Source organism: Mustela lutreola, chromosome 4 (genome assembly GCF_030435805.1).
Source record: "Mustela lutreola isolate mMusLut2 chromosome 4, mMusLut2.pri, whole genome shotgun sequence".
In the NCBI taxonomy this organism is placed as follows: Eukaryota; Metazoa; Chordata; class Mammalia; order Carnivora; family Mustelidae; genus Mustela; species Mustela lutreola.
Genome location: NC_081293.1, coordinates 56502932 through 56530635, shown reverse-complemented (window position 1 = coordinate 56530635; position 27704 = coordinate 56502932). Strand labels below are relative to the sequence as shown.

The 27704-nt window shown below is 51.6% G+C and overlaps 1 protein-coding gene across 1 annotated transcript in view; it reads left to right on the top strand.

Annotated features, from left to right (window-relative positions):
- The window catches only part of TSPAN15 (tetraspanin 15), a 48024-nt gene that overhangs the window by 1497 nt on the left and 18823 nt on the right, over positions 1 to 27704 (top strand). Inside the window, exons 2-3 of the mRNA XM_059170058.1 lie at positions 25341 to 25526; positions 26707 to 26781. Coding sequence (XP_059026041.1) covers positions 25341 to 25526; positions 26707 to 26781 — 261 coding nt within the window. The remainder of the gene's footprint in view (positions 1 to 25340; positions 25527 to 26706; positions 26782 to 27704) is intronic.

Here is a 27704-nt window from a genome sequence, read left to right as displayed (position 1 = left end):
ACAGCTTTCACTTTCCATTTGACCCCTCTATGGATACAGCCTTGCCTGGTGCGCAAGGGATCCAGATTCTAGTCTTGTTCTGTTTTTGACTCACTGGGAGATTTTAGGCAAGTCACTTCCTTGTTTGGGACCTCAGGGCTGTTAAGTGACTTGCCAGTCTAGAGAAGTATGCTAAGCTCCACAGGTGATTCTAGTTTTTAATCAGGATTATCAACCGCTGGGCCTGATGGTCTCCCAGGCCCCTTGGTTCTGATTCTGGGATTCTTTGCCTGCCCCTTGAAGATAAGGGAAAACCGGGAGTCAGAAGGCAGGGGCTGTGTTTCTGGCTTCACCCCTTCTCTCCATGTGTACTCCATGACCGATCTCTTAATCCCCTTGCATCTCCATTTTCCCATCTATAGAATGGGTAACTGGTACCCTGCCCCACACCTCACCGGACTGTTTTTAGTGTTAGTGATACGGGAAGATAGTGACATGTGGATGAGACTAGTGCTGTACAAAAGGGAGTCCTACAGTTACAGTTGAACTTGATTGTCAAGATCTTGTTCTGTCACTGACCCCCGTGGCCTGGAGGGGACAACTCACTAGCCCTTGCTTTGCTTCTCTTGGGGCCGGGTGGGACTCAGAACTTGGAATCTTTCCTCTCCAGCCAACTGAGCTTGCCTTACCAAATCCTGGACTTCCCATCCCTGGAAATATTTCTGCTTAAAACCTACCCTACCCATGCCAAGAACTCAGCCACCTGCCAACCCTGCGAGGGCAGCTCTAGGGGCCAGATTTTCACTGCAGTGTAGAGGCCCAGTGTGAGGAAGTAATGGTTTCCTAGACTGGCCTTCCTCCTGATTGGAAACCCCTTATTGGAAGGCCCATTTTCTCTGGTACCATCTCTTGGGGTGAGGAATGGGGCTGAGGGTTACTTGCTTTATAAGCCCAAAGTACTAACACCTTCATCTCAGACTCAGGTTTGGATGGGGTTCTAAGTTTTAGCATACCCTCATACCTTCTGTAAGACTTCCTGCTTTCAGTCTTATCAAATAGGAAATGCAAGGATTTTAAAGTCCCAAAGAGTCATCATCAGTGACAAGACCCGCCTGCTCCTCTCCCTTGGCCTGCCCTGCCCAGAGGGAACATCTCTGTTCAGTTTCTTATCATTTATTTCGAAGATAGCCTCCTAGCCGTAGGGTGCCCTAGGCGCAGACACGTGCACGCAATATATAAACTCCCCCTCCCCTTAGAGAGGAGCGCAAGATACACAGTTCTGCCCTTACCTTTTGACTTAAGTTTAAGTCCATGTGAATTTCAGAGCTCTGGCAGTGGCCGCCTCCTTCTGTCCAATGGCTACACAGAGCTCACTGTTGGTGCCTGAAGTCATTCAATCAGCCCCCCGCTGGGGAACTCAGGTTGTTTCCAATCTCTGGTGACTTCAAACAGCAGTGCAGCAAAGAGGTTTGAATGTGTTATTTTGCACATGTGTGTGTATATCTGCAGGGTACTTTCTTGAAGGAGAACTAGTGGGTTTAAAGGATACACGAATGTACAATATACACACAGAAATGCACTTGTCATAAGCGTATGCAGCCTGACGGATTTTTACAAAGTGAACAGACGTGTATAATCAGCCCCCAGATTAACTACTAGAATGGAGCAGAAGCCAGAAGCCCCCTACCCCTTGTGCCCACTTCCGGTCACCCCCCCCCCCCCCCACCGGCAGTGATCACAGTCAGAATGTCTACTAGCATAGTATTGCTTTGCCTGGGTTTGTAGGCGCATTGAAAATTTTGATTTTTTAAAAAAATTGCCCTACATAGAGTTTATACAAATTATAGTTTTATTTGCTCCATTACTTTAAACTGACTCACTTTTTAATCTTAAATTATTTTTGAAAAGGATTTCTATCACCCCTGCCAACGGGAAACTGACATACAGCACTGACACGAGCGTTTAACTGTAACAGTAAATTGCGCAGGGAAAACAAAACGTTCTCAAATCCTGGCTGGATCCTGTGGGTGATGCAGGCTGTGGACCTGAGTTCTGTGTTCAAAAGGCAGGCTGGCAAATCTTTGCGAGGCTGGGAGACAGACGCGCACCAAACAGATGTGCTCCTGGCTGCAGTGGGGAGGATGGGAAGGGGCGTGAGCAATGGAAACTTCTCAGTCTATGAGCCAGTATAACCATGACCTTGAGCCCCTCACATGATCTCCTGTCCCACATCTGGGGTTCCTCTCGTTTTCAGAGTATCTCCTCAGGCCCTCCTCAGGCCCTCCTCAGCCCCAGTTCCGAGCTCCTTCTGGTAAGTCCACAAGGAATGAGCTCACCCAGCAGCACCACAGCCTCCTCTTCCCCGCATGGAGCGTGAATCATTCTGACACATGTGCCCTCAGCCCACTGGGGACACACCTCTAATTTTAGCACTGACCACAGGGGATCCTAGAGATCCGTTTACATGACTGTTTTTCCTTGCTGGACTTTGAGCTTCTGGAGGTCAGGGGCGTAGCTCGTTCATATCCTCTTCCGAGTGCTGCTCTTGGGGCCGGCCACAGGGTGAAGGCTTGGGGAAGGCTTGCTGCGCTGGGATGGTCAAGTTCCAACCTGTATCTCGTGAGCAAGGATCTGAGGTGGGGGCCCTGGGATGAGAGCATGAGCTGGGTGTATGGCCAACCATGGGTGGCTTTGCTGAGGCCTTGAATTTGCAGAGCCCCCTGGGCTGATCACGGAAGGCACTGGCCCTCTAGAAAGCATCAGCCTGTTGCCTTGACAGTGGGGTAGGATTTCTAGTCGAGTACAAAAGAGTGTCAGGGCTGGGGGATGTTGACTAATCAGGAAGAAAAGGACTTGGGGCGGGGTAGGTGAGTGGAAAGGAAGTGGGCATGGGTAGGTGGGGGAGGTCATAAGTACCAGAGGCGGTGTTAACTCTTCCTGCCTTCTCCAAGGATGGACCCTGTTATTAGAGCATGCCCTGTGCTTTATGTTTTCCTGTAATTTAATGCTTAAGAGTGTGGACCCTGTGATAGGCTGCCTGGGTTCAAATCCCAGCTCTGGTATTTTATCAGCTGAGTGACTCAGCCGCTAGCTTCCATGCGCCTCCATTGCCTCATCTGTAAAGTGGGTGATCTGGAGAGTCGCTGAGACCCCGAAATGGAGGAATATGCAGAAAGAACTCACAGCAGTGCCTGGCCCAGTAGCATAAACACTACATCACCTACTTAAGGATTAGCCAATCTTTTCCCACCCTCTTCTCTGTTTTTTTAAGAACTCAAGACCCATAGACTGAAAATTTGAAGGGTCCTGAGATCTTCTCATTTTCCCGGAGGAAAACAGGCCTGGAAAGAGGAAGGGAGTTGCTCTAGACTCCATAGCAAGTTTGGGACGGACCAAGAGCAGGACCCACGCAGCCTGACCCGCTTGGGTGTCAGTAGCCTTCAGCAGCCCTCCCCCTGCCCCCATGGCCTTCTCCCTGCTGTGAGGGCCCGAGGTGTGGGTGGAGGCTAACATTTCTGGAAGGAGCCCTGCCCCTGGCCTCTTGGTTAAGCACTGGAAGAAGCCAGACCAAAAAAAAAAAAAAAAAAGTAGATTCAGTTTCTAGCAGGAATTTCTAACTTTCAAAAAGAGCCTATTGTCTTTGTGAAAATAATATGTGTGCTTAGTTAAAAAAAAACCTCTGGGTAATTCAGGTGAGTACATCGAAGACAGTGGATGTCACCTTTGTTCTGGCCCTGGGCGAGCACCCCTGTTACACGCTGATAAACACACATCTGGGACATCTCCGCATCCCTATAGGCACATACTTTATTTCCTGCATTTAAAAAATTATTATTGTGCTTGAATCCTCAGGCAGGTCCATTTTCCTCTTGTTCTAGGCAAGCATTGCAAAAAGAAAACCGGGAAATTCAAGCAAAAAGTGACTTCCTCCTGGAGAAGCAGCCACTGGGCCTAACGGGCTGTCAGAGAGGATCTGGAAGCACTGGGACTAGGGTGCCTTCTCCCAGCCTACCGGAGGGGCCTTCCAAATCCAGAGAATCGAGAAGGCAGACTTGAAAGGTGCTTGGAGAACCTTCCAGTGCATTCATTTCACAAACGAGCAGACTAAGGTCTCAAGCAAGTTTCTTTGCCCTTAGATTAGGGTTCTGAGCCTGGGCCCTTCTCTTCTTGCAAGAGAGGCGTTGTTTGAAATTTTAAGAAGGGATTGGGACCTCCCTGTCTTTGGCTTTTTGTTCCCAGGATGCAGGAGTAACAACCTGTCCTTCTTACCCAGGCTGGTGCCTCACCTCTCTGGTGACTCACAGTGCCAGCCTGGGCTGGGGCTCAGAGTAAACCAGATAAGAGACTGATAATGACATTTCTGTACCTGCTGGCTCCATGTACAGGGGGAAGGAGGTCTTCTGGGTCAGTCCAGAACACACGAGATTGAGATTAATCTCTTGCCTAGAGAGAACCTGTGGTTGTGAGAAGGTTTGAATTGCATCTTAATGGAAGGTGGGGAGTCCAGCCCTGACCTGCTGTGCCCACCTGCTGTGGAGGTGGTTCTTCACTCATTCAGTCCACAAATAGTTATTTGATGCCTAGTGTGTAGGCCAGGCGCTGTGATGTTTCCTGGGAAAGAGCTATGAACAAGACAGACTTAGTCTGGACCTTAGAAGACAGACACACCAGTAAGAAAATGTAACTTGTGGTCGGTGCTAAAGGCGAAATTAGGGAGCAAGGGGAGGAGATGAATCTTCCTTCTTTCATGGTGTGGTCAAGGAAGGAGTTTATGAGAAACTGATATTTCAGCGGAGGTCCATGGAATGAGAGGGAGCCAGTCATAAAAAAGGCCTGTAGAGAGCATCTCAGATAGAGGGAATAGTCAGTACAAAGGCCCAGGGGTAGGCCAGCATGGTTGAAGCAGATGTGGAAGCCTAAGAAGGGCCAGGTTGTGGGTGGAGACTTCCTGAGCTCTCTGCCAGTGCCCAGTGAGTGACAACCTCTCAGGGGACAGGGCTGTCTCCTCTCTCTACGCCCCAGCCCAGCCCAGCCCAAGGGCAGGTAACCAGATCCTAGGGCAAAGGTTGGGCAGAACCAAGCCGGAGGCTGAGTTCCAAGCTGCTGCCTGAGTTCTCTGTGGCTCTACAGGGGCCATCCCTCCCGGCTGCACAGACAGCCACACAGCAGGCCTCTGTTCCCAGGGAACGGTGGCAGTCCCATTTACAGGGTGGACCCCCATCCCCCAGATAGAAAGGCTAATGGGTGGGGGCGGGAATCCCGGAGTGGTGCTCATCGCCCTCTCTGAACGATAGGCATTGTTTCACTGGCCACCAAGAGACAGCTGCCGCGCGTGGGGTCTGGTGGCTTTCCTCCCTGCTGAAAGGAAGGGGTTGCGCCAGGTGCCCTCCACCACCCTTGGTAGTCAACATGGGGCATTTGTCCAGCTCCAGGCTAGGCCTGGGCCGGGAGGGGAAATGGAGACGACGAAGTTGTCATCTTCCCCACCCAGAGGGTCAGTCCAGGCGGAGGATGGAGCTGAAGTGGGCAGCAGCAGCCAGAAGGCACGTACCGTTCGTCGTTAGTTTCCTGTCCCCCTGGGCAGCCTGGGTTATATAGAGCATCGGACAACTTGGAGGAGGAAGAAAGGGGGCTTGGAGGACAATGAGGAGCACAGAGAAGGGGAGAGACGAGCCTCAGGAGAGGGAGGGCAGTCACAGCAGAGGGAGATGGCTAGGCCTGGACACGGAGGTCAGACCTACCCCGGGGGAGGCTGGGCCTGGAGGCCATGGAGACCCAGCTCCTCTGGTAGCAGATTAGGAGACCATCACTCGGGCGATGGGTGAGGAACGAGAGTGATGGGCTGCCTGACCATGGACAGATCAGCCACCACTCTCTGGGCCTCGGTTCCCTCATCAGTGGGAAGGGGAGAACTTTGTACATCCCACGGGGGCCAGGCAGACGGGGTCATGCCTGCGGGGCTCCTCGTGGAGTGTCTTTGCAGTAAGCATTCAGTGTGGGCGCTGGGTGCTGGCGTCAGTGGGCAGGAGCCCTGTGCTCCAGGGGTGCTGGTCAGGGGGTGCTGGAGGGCACGGGAGGGATGCCCTCTGCTGCCTGCCTCACCGACACTTCGTTTTCACCTTTTTGGATCCTCAGAACAACCATGGGAGCCAGCCAGACAGGAGCACTAGTTGTGTTTTACAGCTGAGGAGACTGAAGCCCTCACCAGGGAAGTGGCAGGCACGACCCCACATTTGCATCCATCCTCCAGACCAGAACTATTCACTGTGGCCAGTGCTTGCATTTAATTTTTTCCCAAGGCGGCTTTCTCTCCCAGGGAGGCATTTGCATCTTGGCCTGCAGGGAAGTAAACATTTGTATGGAGAGGAAGAAGGGAAAGAGCTTTGGGCTGGTCAAGACTGAGGGGCTCAGAGCCCCCCTCCTTCCTGCTGGGAGAGCCTCCCTGGTACTGTGTGTGGCCTTGGACCAGTCACAGAGGCTTTCTCTGCTGTTTCTGGTCCCTTACCAGAGGATGGGCTGTGCTGGGGGCGGTGTGGTGGGACCGTGGTGGAGCTTGGGGCCAGACACCCATTCCTGTGTACCCACAGCATTCTGGGTGCTGTGATGGGCTCTGCGTGCTTGGCTGAAGGCAGAGGCCAACCCCCAGGGTTACCCCATTACAGTCTGGGGCCAAGTTCCCTAGCTGGAGTGGAGTGGGATGCTGGCTTCCTGGGCTGGTGCCACATTGTGAGTCTGGGTCACTTCCTGAGGTCGAAAGGACCTTCTAGATCAGTGGGCCTCGACTTGACTTGAGGCTTCTGGCCCTGGAGCCAGGCCCCATCTTCAGAGTTGACACAGTGAGTATGGGGTGGGACCTAGGCACCTCCACTTTTTTTTTTTTTTTTAAAGATTTTATATATTTATTTGACAGAGAGAGAAATCACAAGTAGGCAGAGAGGCAGGCAGAGAGAGGAGGAAGCAGGCTCCTTGCTGAGCAGAGAGCCGGATGCGTGGCTCAATCCCAGGACCCTGAGATCATGACCTGAGCCAAAGGGAGAGGCTTAACCTACTGTGCCACCCAGGCGCCCTGGCACCTCTACTTTTTAAACATCTCCAGATGATTCTAACGTGCAGCTTGGAGTGGAAGCCACAGCTCTGGTGGGGTGCCTGTGAGGGAACCCTGACCAGACTGGCCGGTTTCCAAGCCTCCTTTCTCTCTGTGTGAATCCTGAGTGATGTGCTGAAACTTCCCCAGCCTCCTGGACAATCTGAACAGTGTCTGTGCGCTGGGAGTTAGTGCACCGTTTGGAAGAGGCTTGCTGCTGGTGCTGGTCCCAGGACCAGAGAGAAGGGATAGCTGGGGTTGGGGGAGGGGTCCGGGAGAGTCTACAGGCACAGCCTAGGTGAGAAGGGCCCGGGATACTGCCAGCTTGGGGAATGTGGGAGATCGCTCAGGAGGCTGGGCTTCTCCAGGGGACTGGAATATATCTGGGGAGTGGGGGTGGTCCCTAAGTTCTAGAATTTTGTTTTCCTTTTGGTTATCTGTACAACATTCTGTTCTAAAGGTAACACTTCTCTGTATTAACCTTGTAACTTAAAAAGTTTATATTCAACTGGAAGGGTATTTTTGTGAGGCAGGGATTCACACTTGGGAGTTGAGCTATGATGATTTCCAATCCCCTAAATTATGTCTTCAGTTTGAGAACTGCTGATGCATGGGCATGGTGTTTGAAATGCTGGTTGTGATCTCGTTGATCTGCAGTTCTGACCCCTGTAGGAGAGACACGGCTAGTAGTTGCCTATCCCCATTTCCCAGATGGGAAAACAGTTTCAGATAGGTGAGATGTGTTTGTGTGGGGTCGTGGTGATGAACAAGTGACAAGTTAGTGGAAGGATGGGAATTCGATTTCTGACTCTGGCCACTAGGCTCTGCAGCGGACTGATGGACCCTCACCCCACGCAGCCCACCCTTCCACCAAAAAAAAAAAAAAAAAAGAAAAAAAAAAGGTATGTTCATGTTTGCGAATGTGACCTTATTTGGAAAAGGGGGTCTTGGCAAATATAATTAGGTTCTTAACTTTGAGATGAAATCATCCTGATCACCCAGGTGTGGCTTAAGTCGAAGGCGAAGTGTCCTTGTAAGAAAAGGCAGGGCAAGCTTTGGGATAGACTCAGAGGGAAGGACCACATGGAGGCGGAGGCAAATGAGGCACCAGAAGGCAGCAGAGGCAGGGAAGGATTTCCCCCAGAGCCCCTGGAGGTCGAGAAGCCTCAGACCTCCAGACTGGCTGTTGCTGGAAGGCACCCAGCTGTTCCGGGGTAGCCTCAGCAAACTCGGGGTCTCTGAAGGCAGCTTCAAGGAACACACTCAAGCCCCCCCGTGCTCCACGAGGCTGTCTCCCTGAGGCGGGGCCCCACTGAGCTGGGCGGTGCTGAAGGCTGCGGAGACCCGGATGGGGCTTGGGGGCGGAGCAGGGCAGGCGTGGGGCGAGGCCTACCGTTCTGTCCCGCCCCTTCCCCGCCCCCCCGCCCCGCCCCCGCCAGCCGAGCCGGCGGGTGGCTGCCGGATGGAAGGAGTGTAACACGGGAGGGGAATGGGAGCTAGCTCTCAGGAAGGACCTCCTGGTTCTACAAGCAGTTTCATCGAAACTGCACGCCAAGCGGGGCATAAAACCTTTGGGGTTCTCCCTCAGCCTTTCAGAACCAGAGTGTCACCTGGCACGAGGAGATTGTGACTTGGACTTCCAGCTGGGCCAAACTTCAAGGGCCACGGAGGGCACCTGGCGCAACCCCTTCCTTTCAGGGGGAGGAAACTCGCCAGACCCCACGGCAGCTGCCTCTGGTTCTCAAACTCGGTGGTCCGTGGAACAACGCCCATTGTTCGGAGGGGACGATGAGTACCGCTGGGTGATTTCCCCCAGGGTTAGCCTTTCCGTCTGGGGGATGGGGGTCCACCCTGTAAATGGGACTGCCGCTGTTCCTGGGGACAGAGGCCTGCTGTGTGGCCATCTGTGCAGCGGGGAGGGATGGTCCCTGTAGGGCCACAGAGGTAGCAGTTTAGAACTCAGCCTCCGGCTTGGTTCTGCCCAACCTTTGCCCCAGGATCACTGTTTGCCTGGCCTTGTTCTGGGCTGAGGGGAGAGAGGAGCCAGCCCTGTCCCCTGAGAGGCTGTCACTCACTGGGCGCTGGCAGAGAGCTCAGGGAAGCTGCAGACATTCTGTGATGGGGGCGGGGTGGGCCAGCAGCTCTCAGGAGGCTCTGGCGGGGACATTGAGGGAGCAGTGGACAGACAGTTGGGTTCTGGGCTCCCCGTAGAGATGACAGTGGCCACTTGACTCTTTCCATCCCCGAGAAGGGGGGACCCATGATCAGAGCAGAAACAAGAGGAGGACAGGAGTTGTTCAGGGACCCTCAGTCCCTGTGACAGTGGTAGGGCCTGTTTGTCCCTGTCTTCTTTCTCCCCTGTGGACTCCTCTGGGGCTGGCCTCTCTTAGAACTGAACTTTCTGCATCTGGGAAACCTGCCATGCTGCCCTCTGTCCAGTCTGCTTGTGCCTTCTGGATCCTCCTGTTTTGTCCTTTTAAAGCTAACAATCAGTGAGCCCTCCCTCTGTATGCTAGACATTCTCTCATTTACTTGGCCAGCCACAGAAAGAGGCCTCATTATTATTGTCCCATACTACACTGAAGTAAAGAGAGGCCCAGAGAGGTTAAGGAACTTGAAAGGAAATGCCCAACGTCACTCTCCCTTGGTTCCTTTCTGTCTCAGGGGTCAGTTTACCTTTTGGAGACTTGGGCTGTTTGGGGGGGGGGTTGTTGGCTCATTGGCTTGGTTACTTAGGCAGCCATCTAATGTTTCTGAGGCACTTGGGGGCCCTCCAGTTCTCCCCGAAGCTCTGCTAGAGGAGCAAGGCTCTGGGTGTGGGGATCAGCTTCCCAGGGCAGGGCCCCAGGCTCCTGCATGAAGGTCAGCTGACTGCCGCCCGATGTGGGACAGGAGGTAGCAGGCTGGGAGTGGCACAGGGTGCCGGGACCCAGATCGACATCCAGCTTTCTGGAACTGCAGGAAGACAGAAATGGAGCTGGCATCCTTGTCCTTCGGTGTCCATCAGTGTCCTTTTAATTCTTCCATCAGGAGAGGGCATGCCAGGACGTGAGAACTCTTGTTCCTGATGAGAGAGGACAGCTTGTGGTGCAGGGAGCACTGGCCTGGGAGTCTGGAGACCTGTGTCATAGCTGCTATCCAATGGCTAGGATCCTGTGTGATCTCTTGGGAGTGACAGCCTCAATCTGGGTCTCACATTCCCATCTGCCAAGCAAGGGGGTTGGGCCAGAGACCCGTCCATCTGCTTATTCCTGGCAGTTCACAAGAGGTTTGAGGTGGTCCCTGGGGGGACATTTTATAATTTAACTGATATGCATGAAGTGTGATATGTGTGGAAGAAAATTATTACTCTCCCAAATCTATGATTTCATAGATATTGATGGGTTAGGTCAGGATTATGTTTATTTTACTAAAAAAAAGCCAATTTAAGAAATTTTAAAATTCTATTTTAAATAATTTTTATTTTATATAACTTATAATATGAAATATGATATATATCATATATAATCATATTTCATATATAATATATATGAAATATGATATATGATATATGATAATATATGATATATGATATAATATATAATGCATATATATAATATATGTATTATATATAATATATATCACATATATTATACATATATATAATATATAGGTATTATATATATTATATATAATACATAATATATATGTATTACATATATATTACATATATAATACACATATATTACATATTATAAATATGATTATATATCATATGAAATTATATATAATACATAATATGAAATATTATATATAATACATAAATATAAAATACTAACAAAATATTTTATTTTAAAATAAATTATTTTACTTAAGCAATAGCACCTCCTGGTCACATGTAGGCATTTAACATGGTCTTTGTTGACTTTAAAAGAAAAAAATGGGGATTCTCACTCCATGTTACAGTACCTTACAGTACCTTACAAAGGAGTTTCCCCATCTCCCAGGGTCCCCTGAGGGACCATGGGGCAGGTGTTAGCGTTCCTGGTTAATGGCAGTGCAACCAATGCTCAGAAAGGGAAGTGGCCTATCTAAGGTCATACAGCTCCTGAGTGGTGCAGGGCCTCCAGCCAGCGTGAGCTCATGGCCACGTCACACCAGCCCAGCCTCGGTGAGTGGTGGTCCGGTGGCTTTTACCTCCTCCCACAGCTGACACTTGGCACCAAGGTGGCATCGTGTTGGTTTGCTGTGTGTGTGTGTGTGTGTGTGTTCTTTCGTGCTAATTTTCTGAAAGCAGAGGATGGAATTCATCCCCTTCTGCCATCCCCCAGGCTTCTCTCCCGTGCACAGGGAGGAGCGTGTCCGGAAGCCTTGGGGTCCTGTTTCTAGTAGGCTTTCTTGGATGTATAATTGGTAGGTTCCTGTTATAACCTATATTTAGCCCCGGTTAGCAGTGAGCGAGACATCTGCTGAGGGCATTAATCCCAGGCCGCAGGAAGCTCCCTGCCCCCGGCCTCTGGTGAGCAGGCCCCTGGCTGTGGCCACAGAGACTTCCCAGGCCAAAGGGAAACTTGGACCTGTAAACAGTCTTCCTCTTGGGAAGAATGGAGCTTGGATCTTGCTGGTTTTCTCAACTTTTTATTGTAAAAAATTAGAATAGAGAGAAGACGAAGGAAAGAAACAAGGACACCTCAGATGGCCATCGAGCAGAATCGAAACATTCGGCCAAAGGTGCAGACATTAGGACCTTTCACTCCAAATATCCCAGGATGCATCTTCTGAAAGAGAAAAAAAAAAAGAACATCTTTGACTATAACTACCATTTTCATGCTTAGGGAAATACAAAGTCCATATTAAAATTTCTCCAACTGTCCCCAAAATATTTTTCACAGTGCATTAAAAAAAAAAAAACAAACCAAAATCAGGATCCAACACTGCACAGTTCCTGAATCTCGTTTTGACAGAAAAGGTTCCAGTGCATCTGAAACGTGAGTGGAAATACCTTTGAGTCCCTGAATGTTATCTGTTCTGAAGGCCTGGGAGGACAGTTGTTTGTCACCCGCCCACCTTTGCCTGATCCACCAATTGCCCTACTGGGACCTTGCCTTCTCCTTGCTTATTAGGGAAATTCACCAAGTGGATAGGGGAAGGCTGGCTGGGACTGGATATTGATGTGATCCAGGCGTGGAGGGGGCCCACAGGAGCTTTCGTCCCATTGGAAGCCAGACTGGGGACTCCCCGAGTGTCCACCCCGGATCACGATCTGCACATGGCTGGGCCCCATGCCAGGCCCTGGGGGAGGCACTGGAGGTAGCTGCACAAGCCGGGGCTGGCTGCCCACATGCCCAGGCATTGCTAGGTTGTGGACGCTCCACAAACAGCCCTGTGTACGAGCAGGTTTTGGGGAAGTGAGTGTGCCCACGGGTATGTGGGAAGCAGTCTCCAGTTCCTTGGTTCTGATGCTCCCAGGGGGGTTGGCGTGGGGCGGGAGAGGCCCTTCTCTCTTGCAAGACAGAGAACCCTGGTTGCCAAGAATCCTCAAATCAGTAGTTCCGAAATCAAGTTGCGAGAGGGGAAATGAGCTTGGAAAAAAAAATTTTTTTTTTTAACCCACAAAAAAGTTGAAAGAAGAGCTTAAAGAACACCTTGCATGCCTTGGTTACCAATTGTTAGCATCTCGTATAACATCTCTCTCTCATCCCCCTCTCTCTCTCAATACAACACTTTTCTGCCAGCTGAGCTGAAGGAAAGCTGCAGGCACCGTGACCTCACCGTTAGATACTCCAGCACTCAGCTTTCCAAAAAAGGCGTTCTCCCACATGCTGCCATTGTCTCTCTGAGAGAAAAAAAAAAAAAAAAAACTCTGTGAACTAAAACCTCATCTCCTATGTGGTTCCTATGCAGTTGTTTCCCATATGTCCTTGGGGGTGGTTCCTTTACTCAACCAGGATGCCCTTGATGTTCACACACTGGCTTTGGCAGTGACGCATCTCGGGAATCCCTCAGTCTAGTCCGTCCGCACTGCCCGTGATTCCTTTGACAGCTCCAGGCCGGTGACTGGCAGAGGCCAGCGCTCTGGACCCGCTTCTTGGTTTCCTTGTCCCTGGGCTCCAGCCACATGATTCTGGTACAAGCGCCACCTGGGGCTGTGGCAGGAGGTCCAGGATGCCACGTTTGTTTGGAGGCAGATGATGTCCGGCCACCCCGCTGCTGGCCCTGCCAAGCCAGCCCGCCAGCCCCCTCCACTGTCAACATGCATTTCCCCTGGATGACAAGTGTGATGACCCTGGATGACAAGTGTGGGAATATTCTCTTTGATGAAAGGACTTCTTTTTTTTTTTTTTTTTAAGATTTTATTTATTTATTTGAAAGAGAGTGACAGAGAGAGCATGAGCGGGGGAAGGGGCCGTGGGAGAGGGAGAGGGACACTCCCCATGGAGCAGGCAGCCTGATGGGGGGCTCGATCCCAGGATCCCAAGATTATAACCTGAGCCAAGGCAGACACTTAACCCACTGAGCCACCCAGGTGCCCCACAAAAGATCTTTTGAAAGCAAATCTGAGCGTCTGACTCCCTCCTTAAATTTTGAAAACAAATCTGAGCGTGTGACTCCCTCCTTAAATTATTTCAGCTAGTTCCTTATTGCTACTTCAAAATATAGCTCGGGTCTTTCCTCCTCTCTCCCAATCCCTATGCCCACCCTGGGCGAGGCCACTGCCACCTGGCATTAGGGTGACTGCAGATTCCTGACTGCTTTCCCTCTGCGCCTCCAACACCCGCCCCCAGTCTGTTCTCAGCACAACCGTCAGTCCCAGTAACTCTTTTATTATCAGAGTCGGTCAGAGGTTCCTTTGTAAACCTGCCCGCCTTCCGTGCACTCAGAGCAAAAGTCCCAGTCCTCTCAGTGGCTTCCCAGGCTCCACCTGACCTGTTCTGCCCTGCCTCTGCCCTCTGACCTCATCTTCTACACCCCACAGATGCTCTTCTGTGAGCACAGGAGCACATTGCAAGGTCTTGGAAGCTGCTTGAACATTCGTCCGTACATCACGTGGATGTTAGGGAGCCCTCCCCTACTTCAAGTTTTTGCTCAAATGTCACTTTCCCTGACTAAGCCATTTAAAATGACAGGCTCCTCCCCCAGGCTTCCCAGCCTCCTTTCCTGTTTATTTCCTTCATAACACTTATAACCGTGACATACTGTGTCCTTCTTATTTGTCTCTCCCCAGCTAGAATTTGAACTCCCCCAAAGCTGGGACTTGTGTATTTGGTTTGCTGCTATAGTTGTGTCTCCCCCCACCCCCCACCCCCGCCACCTCTTGTTCCCCAACTAGCTGCTCTCAGAGTGTGCTCCAGCCATCCCTGGGGGGATCCTTCCAAGGGGTTCCTGAAGTCAAAACCATTTGGAGGCCCCTTTTTATAGTGATACCAAGATGTTGCTTGCCTTCCCCACTGTCATCCTGGTGTGCTCAGTGGGGGTATTCGGGGTATGGGGCGGTGATGATGGCCGCAGACCCAGCAAGGAGCAGCTAGGAGGGTGCAGACATCTTCCTGTCAGTCACACGCTGTTGCAAAACTGTGAAGTTCAGGGGCGTCTGGGTGGCTCAGTTATTAAGCGTCTGCCTCCCGCTCAGGTTCATGATCCCAGGGTCCTGGGATTGAGTCCTGCATTGGGCTCCTTGCTCAGCGGGAGGTCTGCTTTTCCCTCTCCCTCTCCCCACAACCCCTGCTCATGTGCTCTCTCTGTCTCAAATAAATTAAAAAAAAAAAAACCTTTTTAAAAAAATGTAAACCTCATGCCACTGTCTTCACTCCATTTTTTTTTTGTGTGGGGGGAAGATATTTTATCAAAAGTATGCTATTTGTGTTAACATGTAAGTCTATTGTTATTTCTAATGAGTTAATAAATATTTAGAGTATGTCTGTTTTAATTTCTTATGTAGTCAATAATTAATAGATATCCATAAAAACAAAAACTCTAGGGTCCTCCAAATGCTTTAAGAGTTAAAAGGAGTCCTGAGATCAAAAACTTTAAGAACCACTGGCTTAAAAGTCCACTCAGTAAATCTCAGTAAACATCTCAGTAAAGAGATGTTGAATGAATGGACATTTTGGTTTAACCTGAGAGCCTGGCCTTGGCGGTCTGGCCTCCGTGGGCCTGCCTGGCCTTCTCCCCTCCTCCAGCCACCTGTGCTTGGCTCCAGCTGTGCGGACCTGCTATCCCCCTGGCACCTTCACGGGGCATCCGAAATTCAGAAATCTTTGCTTGTCTATCCCATGCATTAAACAAACTCTGCTAAGCATCACCTCCTCCAGGAACCCTTGTCAGATTTCACCAGTCTTTCCTGTGAGTTAGCGTCTCCTCCTTTCCAGCCCTTCTGCACACTCTGCCCCAGGGTTTCCCTAACTCTGCTTCATTTCCTGGTATGCAGGTATGTCTTTATCAGATCGAGTTCGTTAGGGAAGGAACTAGGTTTTATCTCATTAGGCCCAGTGATTGGCATGTAATAGTTTTTAATAAATGTATGTTGAATTGGTGAACTCTACCTTGGAATTCAGAAGAGACACTCCCCTTTTGCTGAATTGTACTTGGAGCAGAGTGCTTTTAAAGGGGGACATGGTTTCTGGCCTCTATTCGAAGATGTCAGTGTTAGAACAGTACTGTATCTTTACAGTAAGGAGGAATAACATTTCTCAGACACCATAAACTTCTGGATGGCATCCTGCTTCAGGGACACTGTGGTTCAACAGGTTACTGTGGTCCAGCCTGGGCCCTGAGAACTTTTCGTATGGTTTCTGTGGGGAAAGTGTGGTCTGGGAGCTAAGTCACCAAATGTCCCGTGAACTTGTGGAACTAAGACATCTGTAGACTTTGAAGTTGTCAAAGGCAAAGATGGGGTGTGTGTTTCTGGGTCCTGCCACCATGCCCTGCAGGCAGTTGGTAATAAACACCTGGCATTATTTGTTTAATGGGCGTAATTAATACCGTGAATAACAGTACTGGTGAGGGCTTCCCATTGTTGATTTCATAGGTGATCAGAAGTGGAGAGAGATCCCTGAAGCTGGGGTGATCTAGAAAGGCTTCCCAGGGGAGGAGGGCTTTGAGCTGAGTTTTGGCAGGTGGGTATCAGCCCCTTACTCCTTTACTATTTCCAGAAAAAACAGTTGGTGTCCTGCCCACTGTTGCTGTAGGAGACGGTGCTTGGTGGGGAGGGTGCGCCTTGGTGGAGGCTGGGGTGGGAAGGGCACCTCTGTCCCCTGTAGGGCTTTTTATCATGCTGAAGCGTGACATTCTGCACCAGGTAGGAAAATAGGGGGATCCCAGGAAAGGGGTGTTCGGGCCACCCTCCTTCTGCTGATGGCCTGGATTCTAGGTGGGGCTGGCCTCCTAGGAATTTCCGTGTACTTCTGGAACAGTGAAGGGATTTTAGGGCTTGTAGCCAACCCCCTCCCTTTTGGAGTGGGGAAACTGAGGGCTGAGAGTGAAAGGGGCTTGCCCAAGGTCACATGGGAGCTAGTGACAGACTAGGATCATCCCCAGCGCTCCTTCCAATGTATGGTACTACTCCTTTTCCCCTTTGTCCTTTGAGCTCTTTGAGTTCCGAGCTCTAGGAGTTGAGGCAGTTTGCATTCTGTAAGGCTCCACACATGCCAGGCACTGACGCTTGAGGTCTGACTGCACGCTCTCGCTTCCACCTCCAGTTCAGGAGCAAAGGGGGAAAAGATGAAGCAAGGGCCACATATATATAAAAAGCAATTTGATTCATTTTTTCTTAGATAAAAAAATTCGTCTAACATTAAAAATAAGAAACATGAAACACTTGAGTGTAGAGACAGCCCTTGATTTACATATGGCCAACTCAGTGGGGTGACCCTTGGCAAGAGGGGGCCACGGGGCCTCAGCGCCCTCTGCACCCATGTGGGACCATCCTTTGTCCTTCCTTCCCCTCCCCACGGCCCTTCCCTGCCCCACTCACTCCTGTTCAGGCAGCTGCCTCCCTTTTTCCTTTCTTTTCTTTCTTTCTTTCTTTCTTTTTTTTTTTTTTTAAGATTTTATTTATTTGAGGGGCGCCTGGGTGGCTCAGTGGGTTAAAGCCTCTGCCTTCGGCTCAGGTCATGGTCTCAGGGTCCTGGGATTGAGCCCCACATTGGGCTCTCTGCTCAGCAGGGAGCCTGTTTCCCTTCCTCTCTCTCTGTCTGCCTCTCTGCCTACTTGTGATCTCTGTCTGCCGAATACATAAATAAAAAATCTTAAAAATTTTTTTTTTATTTATTTGAGAGAGAGAGAGAGAGAACACAAGAAAGGGGAGCAGCAGGGGAAGGAGAGAAACGGTCTCCCCACTGAGCAGAGAGCCCGATGAAAGGCTCGATCCCAGGACCCCAGGATCATGACTGAGCTGAAGGCAGATGCGTAACCGGCTGAGCCACCCAGTGCCTCGGCAGTGGCCTTCTTTACAGGTGTTCCTTTCAGCAGACCAGAGGGTCAGGGGGATGTGAGACCACAGGAGGCCTCCACCTACCCCCAGCCCTGTCCCTGAAGTTCCTCTTGACTTCACTTTGGGTTGTTTCTGGGAAAAACCCCAGGCCAGTGGAAGAATCGAGGTTGCCTGGCTCAGTACCTCGTGAGCATATGTATGTTCTGAAAGACTCCTAGGACCTGAACTGGAGGCCGATGTCTAGGACAAAACCCCCTTGTCACCCTTGTGAGCCCGTGTCTCCTTTTAAAAGGCCCGAGAAGTGGGGATGACTGGCCACCTTCTCCACTCCTGCCAGCAGCCCACAGCCCCGAGTGGGAGAGTGACAGCGGTCCCTGGACACTGTGTGCTGCAGGGGAAGGCACTCTTGGGCCAGAGGCGGAGGGTAACCAGTGGTGGTTTGACCCAAGGTATGCTCCCGAGTGGGCACCCGAGCAGGAAGCACCCGCAGACCCAGAGCTCTTCCTCCTGAGGAGCCCCAAGCCCAGATCCCAGTCTCCATACCCCATTCCTCGTGTCTCAGCGAGAGCTCCATCCATAGGCCCAGGACACTGCCTGCCCTGGCCAGAGCTGGGGGACTTCCTGTCCCCAGTGCCAGGCCCACCCACCCAGGAAGCATTCCAGGCTTCTTGTGCTGATGGGCCTCTGTTAATGAGCCCGCCCCTGGAGGAGATCTGGGAAGATAATCACTCAGATGCCCTGGGAACACAGCCCTGGGGGGCAGCTTCTGGCTCTCTTGGTTCTGACATAGTGAAGGGGTCGGGGAGTGAGAGGTCTGGAGAAGGAGGCAAAAGAAAACCAGGGAGAGGGGTGTGCTGTGGCTGCTCTTGACTCTCCTCTTCCCCTTGGCTCTTTCCCTGTTTTCAGACGAACCACAAGTCACTGATCCGTAGGCCTTGGAACGCTCAGTTCTAGAAGGCCATCACCCGAGTTTCTTCTCTGGGCTTATGGACCTCTGAAGCAAGAGCCTGTCTCAGATTCACTCCTCCAGCAGGTTCTCTGGGCCAGTGGTCCCTACACTCGTGGAGGGCCCAGTGATGGGAAGTCAAACTCCCTTGCAGCCTTCTAGGCTTGGCTCTAGTGGGGGCATGCTCTGCTGTCCCAGGAGGAAGTAATTCTGCCTCTTGTCTCAGAATATCCTTATCGGTTATCTGTTTTACCACTTCCCACCTGTCTGCCCCCAAACTTCCTCAGGAGAGTCCCAGCTGGGTCAGCTCTTACCCACAGTGCTTGGTACATGTGGGGAGTTCTTGATTAGAAATTCCATTCTCCGCCCTGCCTGAGACTGCTGGACCTCCCAGCTCAGCTCTTGCATAGCCTGGAAAGTGCTGTGTGCGTTTAGGAGTCTTTGAAATCAAGCTTCTCTAACTGTTAGCAACAGGAGGGGAAGAAAAACAGACTGGTGTACCCACCTTGATTCCTAGAGGTTTGTTTTCCAGAGGCCACATTTGCCACCCCTGGACCTAGCTGGGGGGCCCTCCGGCCTTCCCGAGGCCTTTCCCCATTTCTGCCCAAAAAGCTCGAAGGGGACAGAGAGCACCGTTCATAGAGAAGTCATAATAAAGAAGACGCAAAGAAGGAATAAGGCTTGCTCACGGGCAGGAGGCTCTGATAGGGATGCCGGTCCTCCCCAAAGTGAGCCACAGTGTGACCCGGTCGAACTCAGCAGGTTTTTTCTTGGAATTTGATTAGGTGACTCTAAAATGTATCCTCGAGACTCAAGGTCCAAGGATATGTAGCCACTTCCAAAGAAGACAGGAAGGGACGTGGCCTTCAGATGCCCAGACGTGTTTTGAAGCTGTACTTCAGAGTGGGAAGGTTTGTTTGGGGATTGCTGGACTGATCGAGGGAGGAGTAAGGAGCCACAAACAGACCTAAGCATATGTGGGAACTTAGTGTGTGACAGTGGGGTCACGCCAGATCAGCGGGGACAGAACTGGGTAGTCAATGGTGCTTATGACATTATAAGCGAAAGTGGACTGTGTCACAGAGCGTCATGGACCAAGGAATGCAATTAACCAGGTTCTTTGCACCTGATGTCCATATTTTGCTAAAAGAAGGGAGTCCTGTCCAGGGTCAGGGCAGAGTTGACAGCAAATTACCGGTGACAAAGGCCAGAGACTGGCTCCTTTGCTGGCAGCAGGTGACAGCAGCTGCTGCTTTCCCAAGGGGCTGGCTTTGACTTGAAGTTGGGAGGAGCCCATTCTGCAAGCATGGGCTGCCCGTGGCAGTGGCTGGGTGGGGCCAGGGTAGGGGGGCTGGGTTCCAGGACCAGAGAGCTTGGAACTGCCCTGTGGCCCTAGAAGTGGGTCTGGAGGAGACAGAGCAGACCCTCTATCAGTCTGGGTTGGGAGCACTGCCAGGGCCTTCTGCATCAGGCCGGACCTGTTTTCCTTGGGCGCAAGAGGAGTGGGACAACATGAAATGAGCTTTCTTGGGCCAAATGGGAGAAGAGACTCTTTTCTGCCAAATGAGGTCAGTGAAGATGAATTGAACCCTCTCCAGCTAGTGACTGGATGATTAGGGGCCATGGTTTCTAAATAAGGGTGGTCACTGTGACTTCAGAAAGGAGCATTGTGGAGAGCGTCGAGGGACAGCATCCAATGGGGGACATCTAGCGCTGTGCTGTCCCACACAGTGGCCCCCTAGCTACCTGTGGCCATGTTTAAATTAATCACAGTGAAATGAAATTAAAAATGTCATTCTTGGGGTGCCTTGGTGGCTCAGTCATCAAGTGTCCACCTTGGGCTCAGATCATGATCCCAGGGCCCTGGCTCTGCATTGGGCTCTCTGCTCAGCGGGAAGCCTGCTTCTCCCTCTTCCACTCCCCCTGCTTGTGTGCCCTCTCTCGATGTGTCTCTCTCTGTCAAATAAATAAACAAAAAGTCTTTTAAAAAAAGCAGCTCCTTGGGCACACAAGTCACATTTCAAGAGCTGGCTTGCCGCACGTGGCAGGTGCAGACGGGAGTCAGCGTCATCGCAGCACCTGCCCGAGCAGCACTGCTCTGCTCGTGATTACTTTGTATTTTGCCAGGACATTTTGGACCCCTTCTCTCCAGGTCTTCTCGAAAGCCCTGTCTGGAGGCCTTAGCGGAGGGTCAGGCAGACAGGCTTTTGGTGGGGAATCCTGACTCTGCCTCTCCTACACTCTGGGTCCCTGGGTTTAGATGAGCGCCTGGGCTGGAGCATGAGACCAGTCCTTTCTTGGGTGTGGGAGGGGTGCGAAGGTTAAGGAGGGTGATGCGGGTCTAGCATTCGCGGGCTCCTGTGCCACATCATCTCTCAGTAAATGGCAGCAGGCTTTATTATTTCACAGGTGACAAATGAGCCCCAAAGGAGACATGGCCAGGAACACTGAGCTGATAATGGAGGCCCAGAATGCCAGCTCCTATCTCTTGTCTCATCTCTGCTTCTCCTTCTGTGCAGGAGATAAGCTGGTATGGGCATGCCAAGGAGGGGTGGCCATCTGCCCAGACACAGGCAGGATGGGGCTGGGGCAGAAGGGCTGATGGATATGAGGTCCGGATGTAGGAGCCCTGCCAACACCATTTGATTTAGTCTCTCTGGGGCCCTGGAGTTTAGCGAGTTCCTACATTCTTTAAAAGCTAGAAACTCAGGAAGGTGTTTTATTGGGGGCCTGACAGAGAACTCTGGAGCCTCAAGTGCCTCATGAACTCGTTCCAGAATGAAGCAGTTCCTGGGACCTTCCAGGAAACACTGACTCCTCCAGGAAGCCCACCCTGATTTCCTTCTATTCCCTGTCTCCCCTCCCCTTTCTTTGAATCCCCAGCTCCTTCTGCCCCTCTCTGTGGTAGGAATTGCAGCTTGCTTCCCCACCCAGACTAGGGAATCTTCACATTTTTGGTGTCAGAAACATTTCAGCTGGAGGCTTGCAAAAGTAAAGATACAACTTTTTTTTTCTATTCCCAGTTCAAAGACCTGCCGAATTCCATCCATCGGACTGTAGAGGTCATTTCCAGCCTCTCTGACCCCTATTTTATGCCAGTCTTACTCCTATCTAGTCTTGTGACTCCTATGACCTCCAGGTCTGGAACATAATTGGTGACTAGTGTGTGCCTTTTAGGGTGAAAATGTTGTGAGATTTGCCCCAGCTGGGGATGAGCCAGCAGACCGGTGGCCAGATGCTTCCGGGAGGAGGAGACACAGATGCTGGAATGCCTCCCAGGGCCTCCTGCTTCCAGCATCCCTATGAAGCTGGGCCTTTCCCTGTAGGGGAGGAAGGGCTGCTTCCTAGCTGGAGGGCTCCACAGGATCCTTCAGGCTGGTTTATGCTGGGCCACAGGGCTCCTGAGCAGCTTGTTGAAGATGCCACAGGGTTTGCAAACCCTGGGGCTTTGGGCCTGGGCTGGGGTCTGCCAGGGGCATCTCCTGCTTGGCCCCAGATGGGCATGGCCATGTGCCCGCCCTGTCTAGCTGAAGTTGCAAGACAAATGGGCCATTTGCTATTGGCTGGGACTGGAGTGTTCTCCTGCAGCCTTGGGGAAAGGCTATAATTAGCAGAGAGTTCTGGGTGGGATTGAATGCTCACCCTGACAGTTAATTTTATACTCAAATGCAAACATAAACTGATGTCATCGAAGATGTAAATATCATTGGAAATGTTGAAGTTCCTGGGAGGGGTACAGCTGCCTCTCCCCATGCCCATGGCCCCCTGAGCTCTTGAGGGAGGAGCCCAGAGCAGTGTGTGCTGTGTCCCTCAGGGCTTGTCGGGCTGGACCAGGAGAAACACGTGTGTGATGGTTCAGTTTTCACAGTGCGGGGGGAGTCGGGATGCTTTTGCCACAGGAGTATTTCCTGTGGCTTTAGTGGTCTGGGAATGTTGCAAGGCTGACGAGCAAGGAAAATGCAATGCTTTGCACCAGGAAGGAGAGCACACCAAAGGAAGTATCGTTTCCTTTGGGCAAGGCCATCCTGGAGTGGGTCCTGGGGCTCTAGGGAGCTTGTAAAAATAGAAGGAGCCACTTTATGCCTTTATGGAGAGGGCTGGGGTCAATTCTGCTTTGGTGTTTTGGAGGTGGTTTCCAAAGCAGGCTACCTTAGCCCAGAAGCATAGCCTTAGGCGGGCATGAGCAAGGGACAGAGGCTAAGGGCTCTCCTGCCCAGAAGACTTTTTTTTTTTTTTTTCTTTAAAACGGGAAACACAAAATTCTCAGAAGTAAATGGAATCAGTTTTGAAAATTTATGATGTAATCTCGTTGGGTTAGTGACAGCGTAAGAATGACACTTCACCCAGAGGATAAACCCCTCCTCTGTCGCCCGCATGTACACTGTGTCCTTGCATATTTAATTCAGTCCCTGCCTGCGCTCTCAAGACTTCCATCTGTCTGTCTGTCCGTCTGTATGGGGTCCTTTTTAACCATGATCTTCAGCTTTGGGGTGGAGGGATTCTGGGCTCCGCATTTGGTTCAGGGTTAGGGTTGAGCGAGCGATTCCTTAGAAGTCCGGTAATTCAGAAAGGCCAGAAGGGACTGTTTTTCAGCTGCTTAGTCTTGTTCTAGGCTGGCCTTGTACAATGATCTCACCTTGTTTTGAGTTTTGGAGTGTGAACTGACCAGATAGCTTCTGATCAATCTAGCTCAGTCAAAGGTAGACTTTACTTTCTGGGGTCACCATTTTCCTATAGAAAGTTTCATGAGAGAGAGAGAGAGAGAGTGTGTGTGTGTGTGTGTTCTGGCTTATAAATTTAAACATTCACCCAAGTGGGTACTTTTTTTCTTTTCAAGTGGGTACTTTCGATGACATCATTTCTTGCATGGTTTTCCTGATATAGTCAACTTGTCCCTGGGGGGACAGCTTCCTGGCCATCCTCTGTTATCCGGTGTTTCTAAGTAAGCTCATTCTGTTTGACTTTTGGCATCCTGGCCACTTGTCAAAGCTTCGGAAAAAGCAGGCACTTCCCTTTCCCCAGGATGGTCTCAGTGCTCTTCAGAAGGAAGTCAAGGGCATCTATTTGGAGGGCACATTAGAGCCAATTTAAGGCCATTAAGGAACTGGAGAGGCAGCCTCCTTGGTGTTCTGGCTGTTGACTCTAGTATATCTCACCAACATCCTGTTGGTATTACCCCTCACTTCCTTTGCTCGGACCTTAGCTAGCCTCGCTGCGGCTCTGGTTATTGTCCCACACCACCATCTCCTGGTGGGGAAGCCCAGCGTATCTCGTGATGTGTCCTTGCCCTCAGGAAGCGTGGCAGGGAAACTCAGAATCCTTGGACAGGCAGGAGAAGGGGTACACAACGTCAGACTCAGACCCAAGGGGGTTGACTGGGAAGTCTGGCTCACATCCACTCAGTACACATGGGTTGTAAGCCCTGACTATTCTTCCTAAATGTCAAGACTGTCCTGATGCTGGAGATACCCCAAACAGTTGGAAAATCCCTCCTGACATGGAGCTTAGAGTCTCATGGGGAAAGACAAACAATTACAAAGCAGAAGAAAAAAGCAGCCTGTTGAATACTGGTCAGGGCAGAAGAGAAAAATAAAGTGAGGAATGGGATCAGCAGTTTCAGGGGGAAGGATTTTCTACTTTTAAATAAGATGGCCCCAGGGAAAGCCTCACCAAGCAGCTGACAACTGAGCAAAGACAAGAGGGAGCTGAGAGAGTGAACCCTGTGGATGTCAGGAGGAAGAGCAGTCTAGGCAGTGGGAGCAGCCTGAGCAAAGGCCCTGGGGTGGTGCCTTTAGTGTGTTCCACCAGCAATAAGGAGCCTAGTGCTGCAAAAGCCGAGTGAGGGAGGGAAGGCAGGGAGAGGTGAGCTCAGATAGGTCCTGTGGGAGTGTCATCTGTGCTTAGGGTTGTGGCTTTCATTCTCAGCACACAGAGAACCCGCCTGCTCTGTAAGGGTTTGCCTGGTCACTCTGTGTGGAGAATGGGCAAAGGGGCCAGCCGGGACACTACAGTGGGATCCCAGGGCAGCAGTGTAGCCCCAGACTCATCTCAGGCTCAGGAGTGGTGTCAGCTGATAAAATTCCCTGAAAATTGAGGACAAGACTTTTAGGTTGAGAGACAAGAGGGGCCCTCCAAAGAGCTTTGTGACCTGGTTTTTCCTGACACAGTGCAACTCAGTCATCTTGCCACTGTTGGGAAAGTTGATCGACAAGGAATTTGACTTCAAAATCCCCTCAAAATTCCACCCTCGCCAGCCCTCTGCCTTCCTGAGGGTCCTCGTGTAAATACATTCCACATTTAGGGGGGTACATGCTGCAGCTCTGAAATGTCCCCGGGGTGGGGGGGTGGGGAGGAACCTGCCTGTGTCACAGGCATCCCAGGGGCCCCAAGCTCCTGGGTACTGTCCTCTAAAGAGGGTCTTGCTTGGGCTGCCCGCGTGCTTCAACCACAGAAATTCATTTCCTCACGGCTCTGGAGGTTAGAAGGCCAAGTTCAAGGTCTGAGAGGGTCGTTTCTCCTGAGGTCTTTCTCTTCGTTGTGCAAATGGCCTCCTTCTCTCCGGATCCTCAAATGCTCTCCCCTCCGTGTGTGTCTGTGGCCTGATCTCTTCTTCTTATAAGGACACCAGTGCTACGGGATTAAGATCCACCCATATGAGCTCATTTTAACTTAATTACCGCTTTAAAGGCTCTATCTCCAAATATAGTCACATTCTGAGGTACTTGGGGTTGGGGGGGGTGAGGAGGGCAGCGTCTGAACTTTGCGGGGGGCACAGTTCAGCCCATAGCAGGTTCCCTCGTGTATGGTCATCGGGGGTGAGCCCCCCATGGCAGGCACCAGAGCCCCCCATGAGCTCTTTGTAGGATAATCAAGTGACTGCCAGTCCCTCTTCTCTCTCACTCGCCGCTTTCTTGCTGCAGCTGATCGGAGCCCTAGTCCTGTCGGTGGGCATCTATGCGGAGGTGGAGAGGCAGAAATATAAAACCCTTGAAAGTGCCTTTCTGGCCCCAGCCATCATCCTCATCCTCCTGGGGGTCATCATGTTCATCGTCTCCTTCATTGGCGTGCTGGCTTCCCTCCGTGACAACCTGTGCCTTCTCCAAGCGGTGAGTGGGCCCCGGGTGCCCCTCAACCAGTGGGCGGGGGCGGGAGTTCCCTGGAGAGCTGGCGAGACTGCCCCAGGGCCCCTGGGAAGCCCGTTTTTTCCAGGTCTTGCCTCAAACCAGACTTTCTAGAGGGTTTTCTGGATCAGCCTACCTGTTCACGTTGGCCCGAGAGAGACCAGCCGCTTTGGCGGGTCAAGTCTGATCTGGATACTCTTGTCCTATTTAAACTGTGTTGCTCCTGCCTCTCCAGTGCAAGTGGGAGAAAACACACTGGAATGGGAGCTAGCAAACCCCAAAAATGTTGGTGGTGAGTCAGTCACTGGCTCACGTAATGAGCAAACCCATGCTGGTGCCATGGCTTAGACCTTGGGCTCTCTCTTTCTCTTGCCGCCTCCCTGTCCTCAGGCTGTCTTTGCAAGGGTCACCCGCAGCCTTCAGACCCATCCACTCTGGATTGAGAGGATCTTTCCTGGTAACCCTGGTATGGGGTTACCCCTGCTTGGGTCAAGTCCTTGCCCTGGGGTCAGCCCCACCGAGCTGCCTTTCTCTGAAGTGAGGAATGGCTCCCCAAAGCTGGGGGGACTGGGTTGGCAGATCTGTTCATTCTGCAACCACATGTCTGTTTGACCTCAGTGTCGTCCCTCATGTGGGAAGCTGCTCAGAGCCTGAACAAGCAGCTACTGGGGCTGCCTGAGGCCGGAAGTTGCTGACATCAGTTTGGACAACAGCTGCCCTGTGATAAGGGGCGGGGGACGGGGGTATGTGTCCCTCAAGCCTCAGACATTGCGTCACCCACTCTGAGGGGGTCTGGGAAGTGGCTTCTGAGGGGCTCTGCGGGCAGAGCTGGAGATGCCGCTCCCGCCTTCCCGTCGGGCCAGGCCTGCATCTGGGGCAGCTGCAGTGAGGACCCGCTGTCCTCACGGCGGTGCTGGTGATGGCAAAGGGGTGTTTTTCCATCCAGAGTCTGCTGAGGACGCCTGAGACAACCCTCCACGGCCATCTGGCCCAGACAGCTGAGTCACCCTTCCTGACTGTGGACCGGCTCTAGAGATGGGTTTTCCCGGGGACTATCTGTCCACATCCTGTGTCCTCACAGGAAGAAGGAGCAAAAGGACTTGACCTTGGAGCAAATGGCCCTCTGCTTGCCCCTCTCAGTGAATTTCTGAATTTTGTTTTTCAGTTCATGTACATCCTTGGGATTTGCCTCATAATTGAGCTCATCGGTGGCGTGGTAGCCTTGATCTTCCGGAACCAGGTGGGTCTCTGATGCGGGTGTCAGCCACGTGTGTATGCTGGGCACCCATGTGCGTGTCCTGGGCTATGAACTGGGGTGTGCTTAGAGCAGGGCAGATAATTCCTTGTGGAACGTCCATTCCACTGGGGAGATGGGCACTGAATGAGTAAACCAGAGAACAGGAACACAGAAAAGGTGACAGGTACGTGCCTGGGGCAGATGAGGGAATAAGGTGAGGCACAGGGGTAACGGAGGTCCAAGCAGAGGGGACCACTGAGACAGAAAGGAGCTTGGTAGATCTGTGGACCAGTGTGCAGGCCACTGGGCTGAAGCAGGTGAGTGATAGGGAGGGACAGAAGGCAAAGTCAGAAAGGGTCACCAGGGCAGATCTTGAAGGTCCTCAGAGGCCATGGTTTTTGGGGGCTCAGAATTTTTTCTAAAGGTAGTAGGAAGCCTTTGGAGAGTTTTGCCAGAAAGTGATGTGATCTGCTTTACAGTTTACTCGCTACTGAGTGGAGAATGGACAGTAGGGAGGCAGCGGGGCTGTGGGGGGACCAGCTGGAGGCTGTGGCTGTCGTCCAGGGAGGAGGGGATGATGGCTTGGTCCTGGAAGAGTTGGCAGAATCAGGGACCCTTCGAGGTGAGGTTCTTGGGACTTCTGGTCTCCAACTCCTTCTGTTGCTGGCTCTGTGTGCCTCATACTGGCTGTGTGACCTTGGGCAAGTCATTTAGCCCCTCAGATCCTCAGGTTCCCAGGGGATTACGATTCCTCCCTCACAGGGCTTTGTGTGAGAATTTGAGGAGAGAATGCTTGCGAAGGACCCGGTGTGGTTATGGCCCCTGGCAGACCCTTGTTACATAACAACTCCTCTGTCCCGGAGCCTGGAGAGAGAAGAAACTTGCCCAAGGTCCCACAAGAACCTAGTGGCTGTGTGGGGTTGACT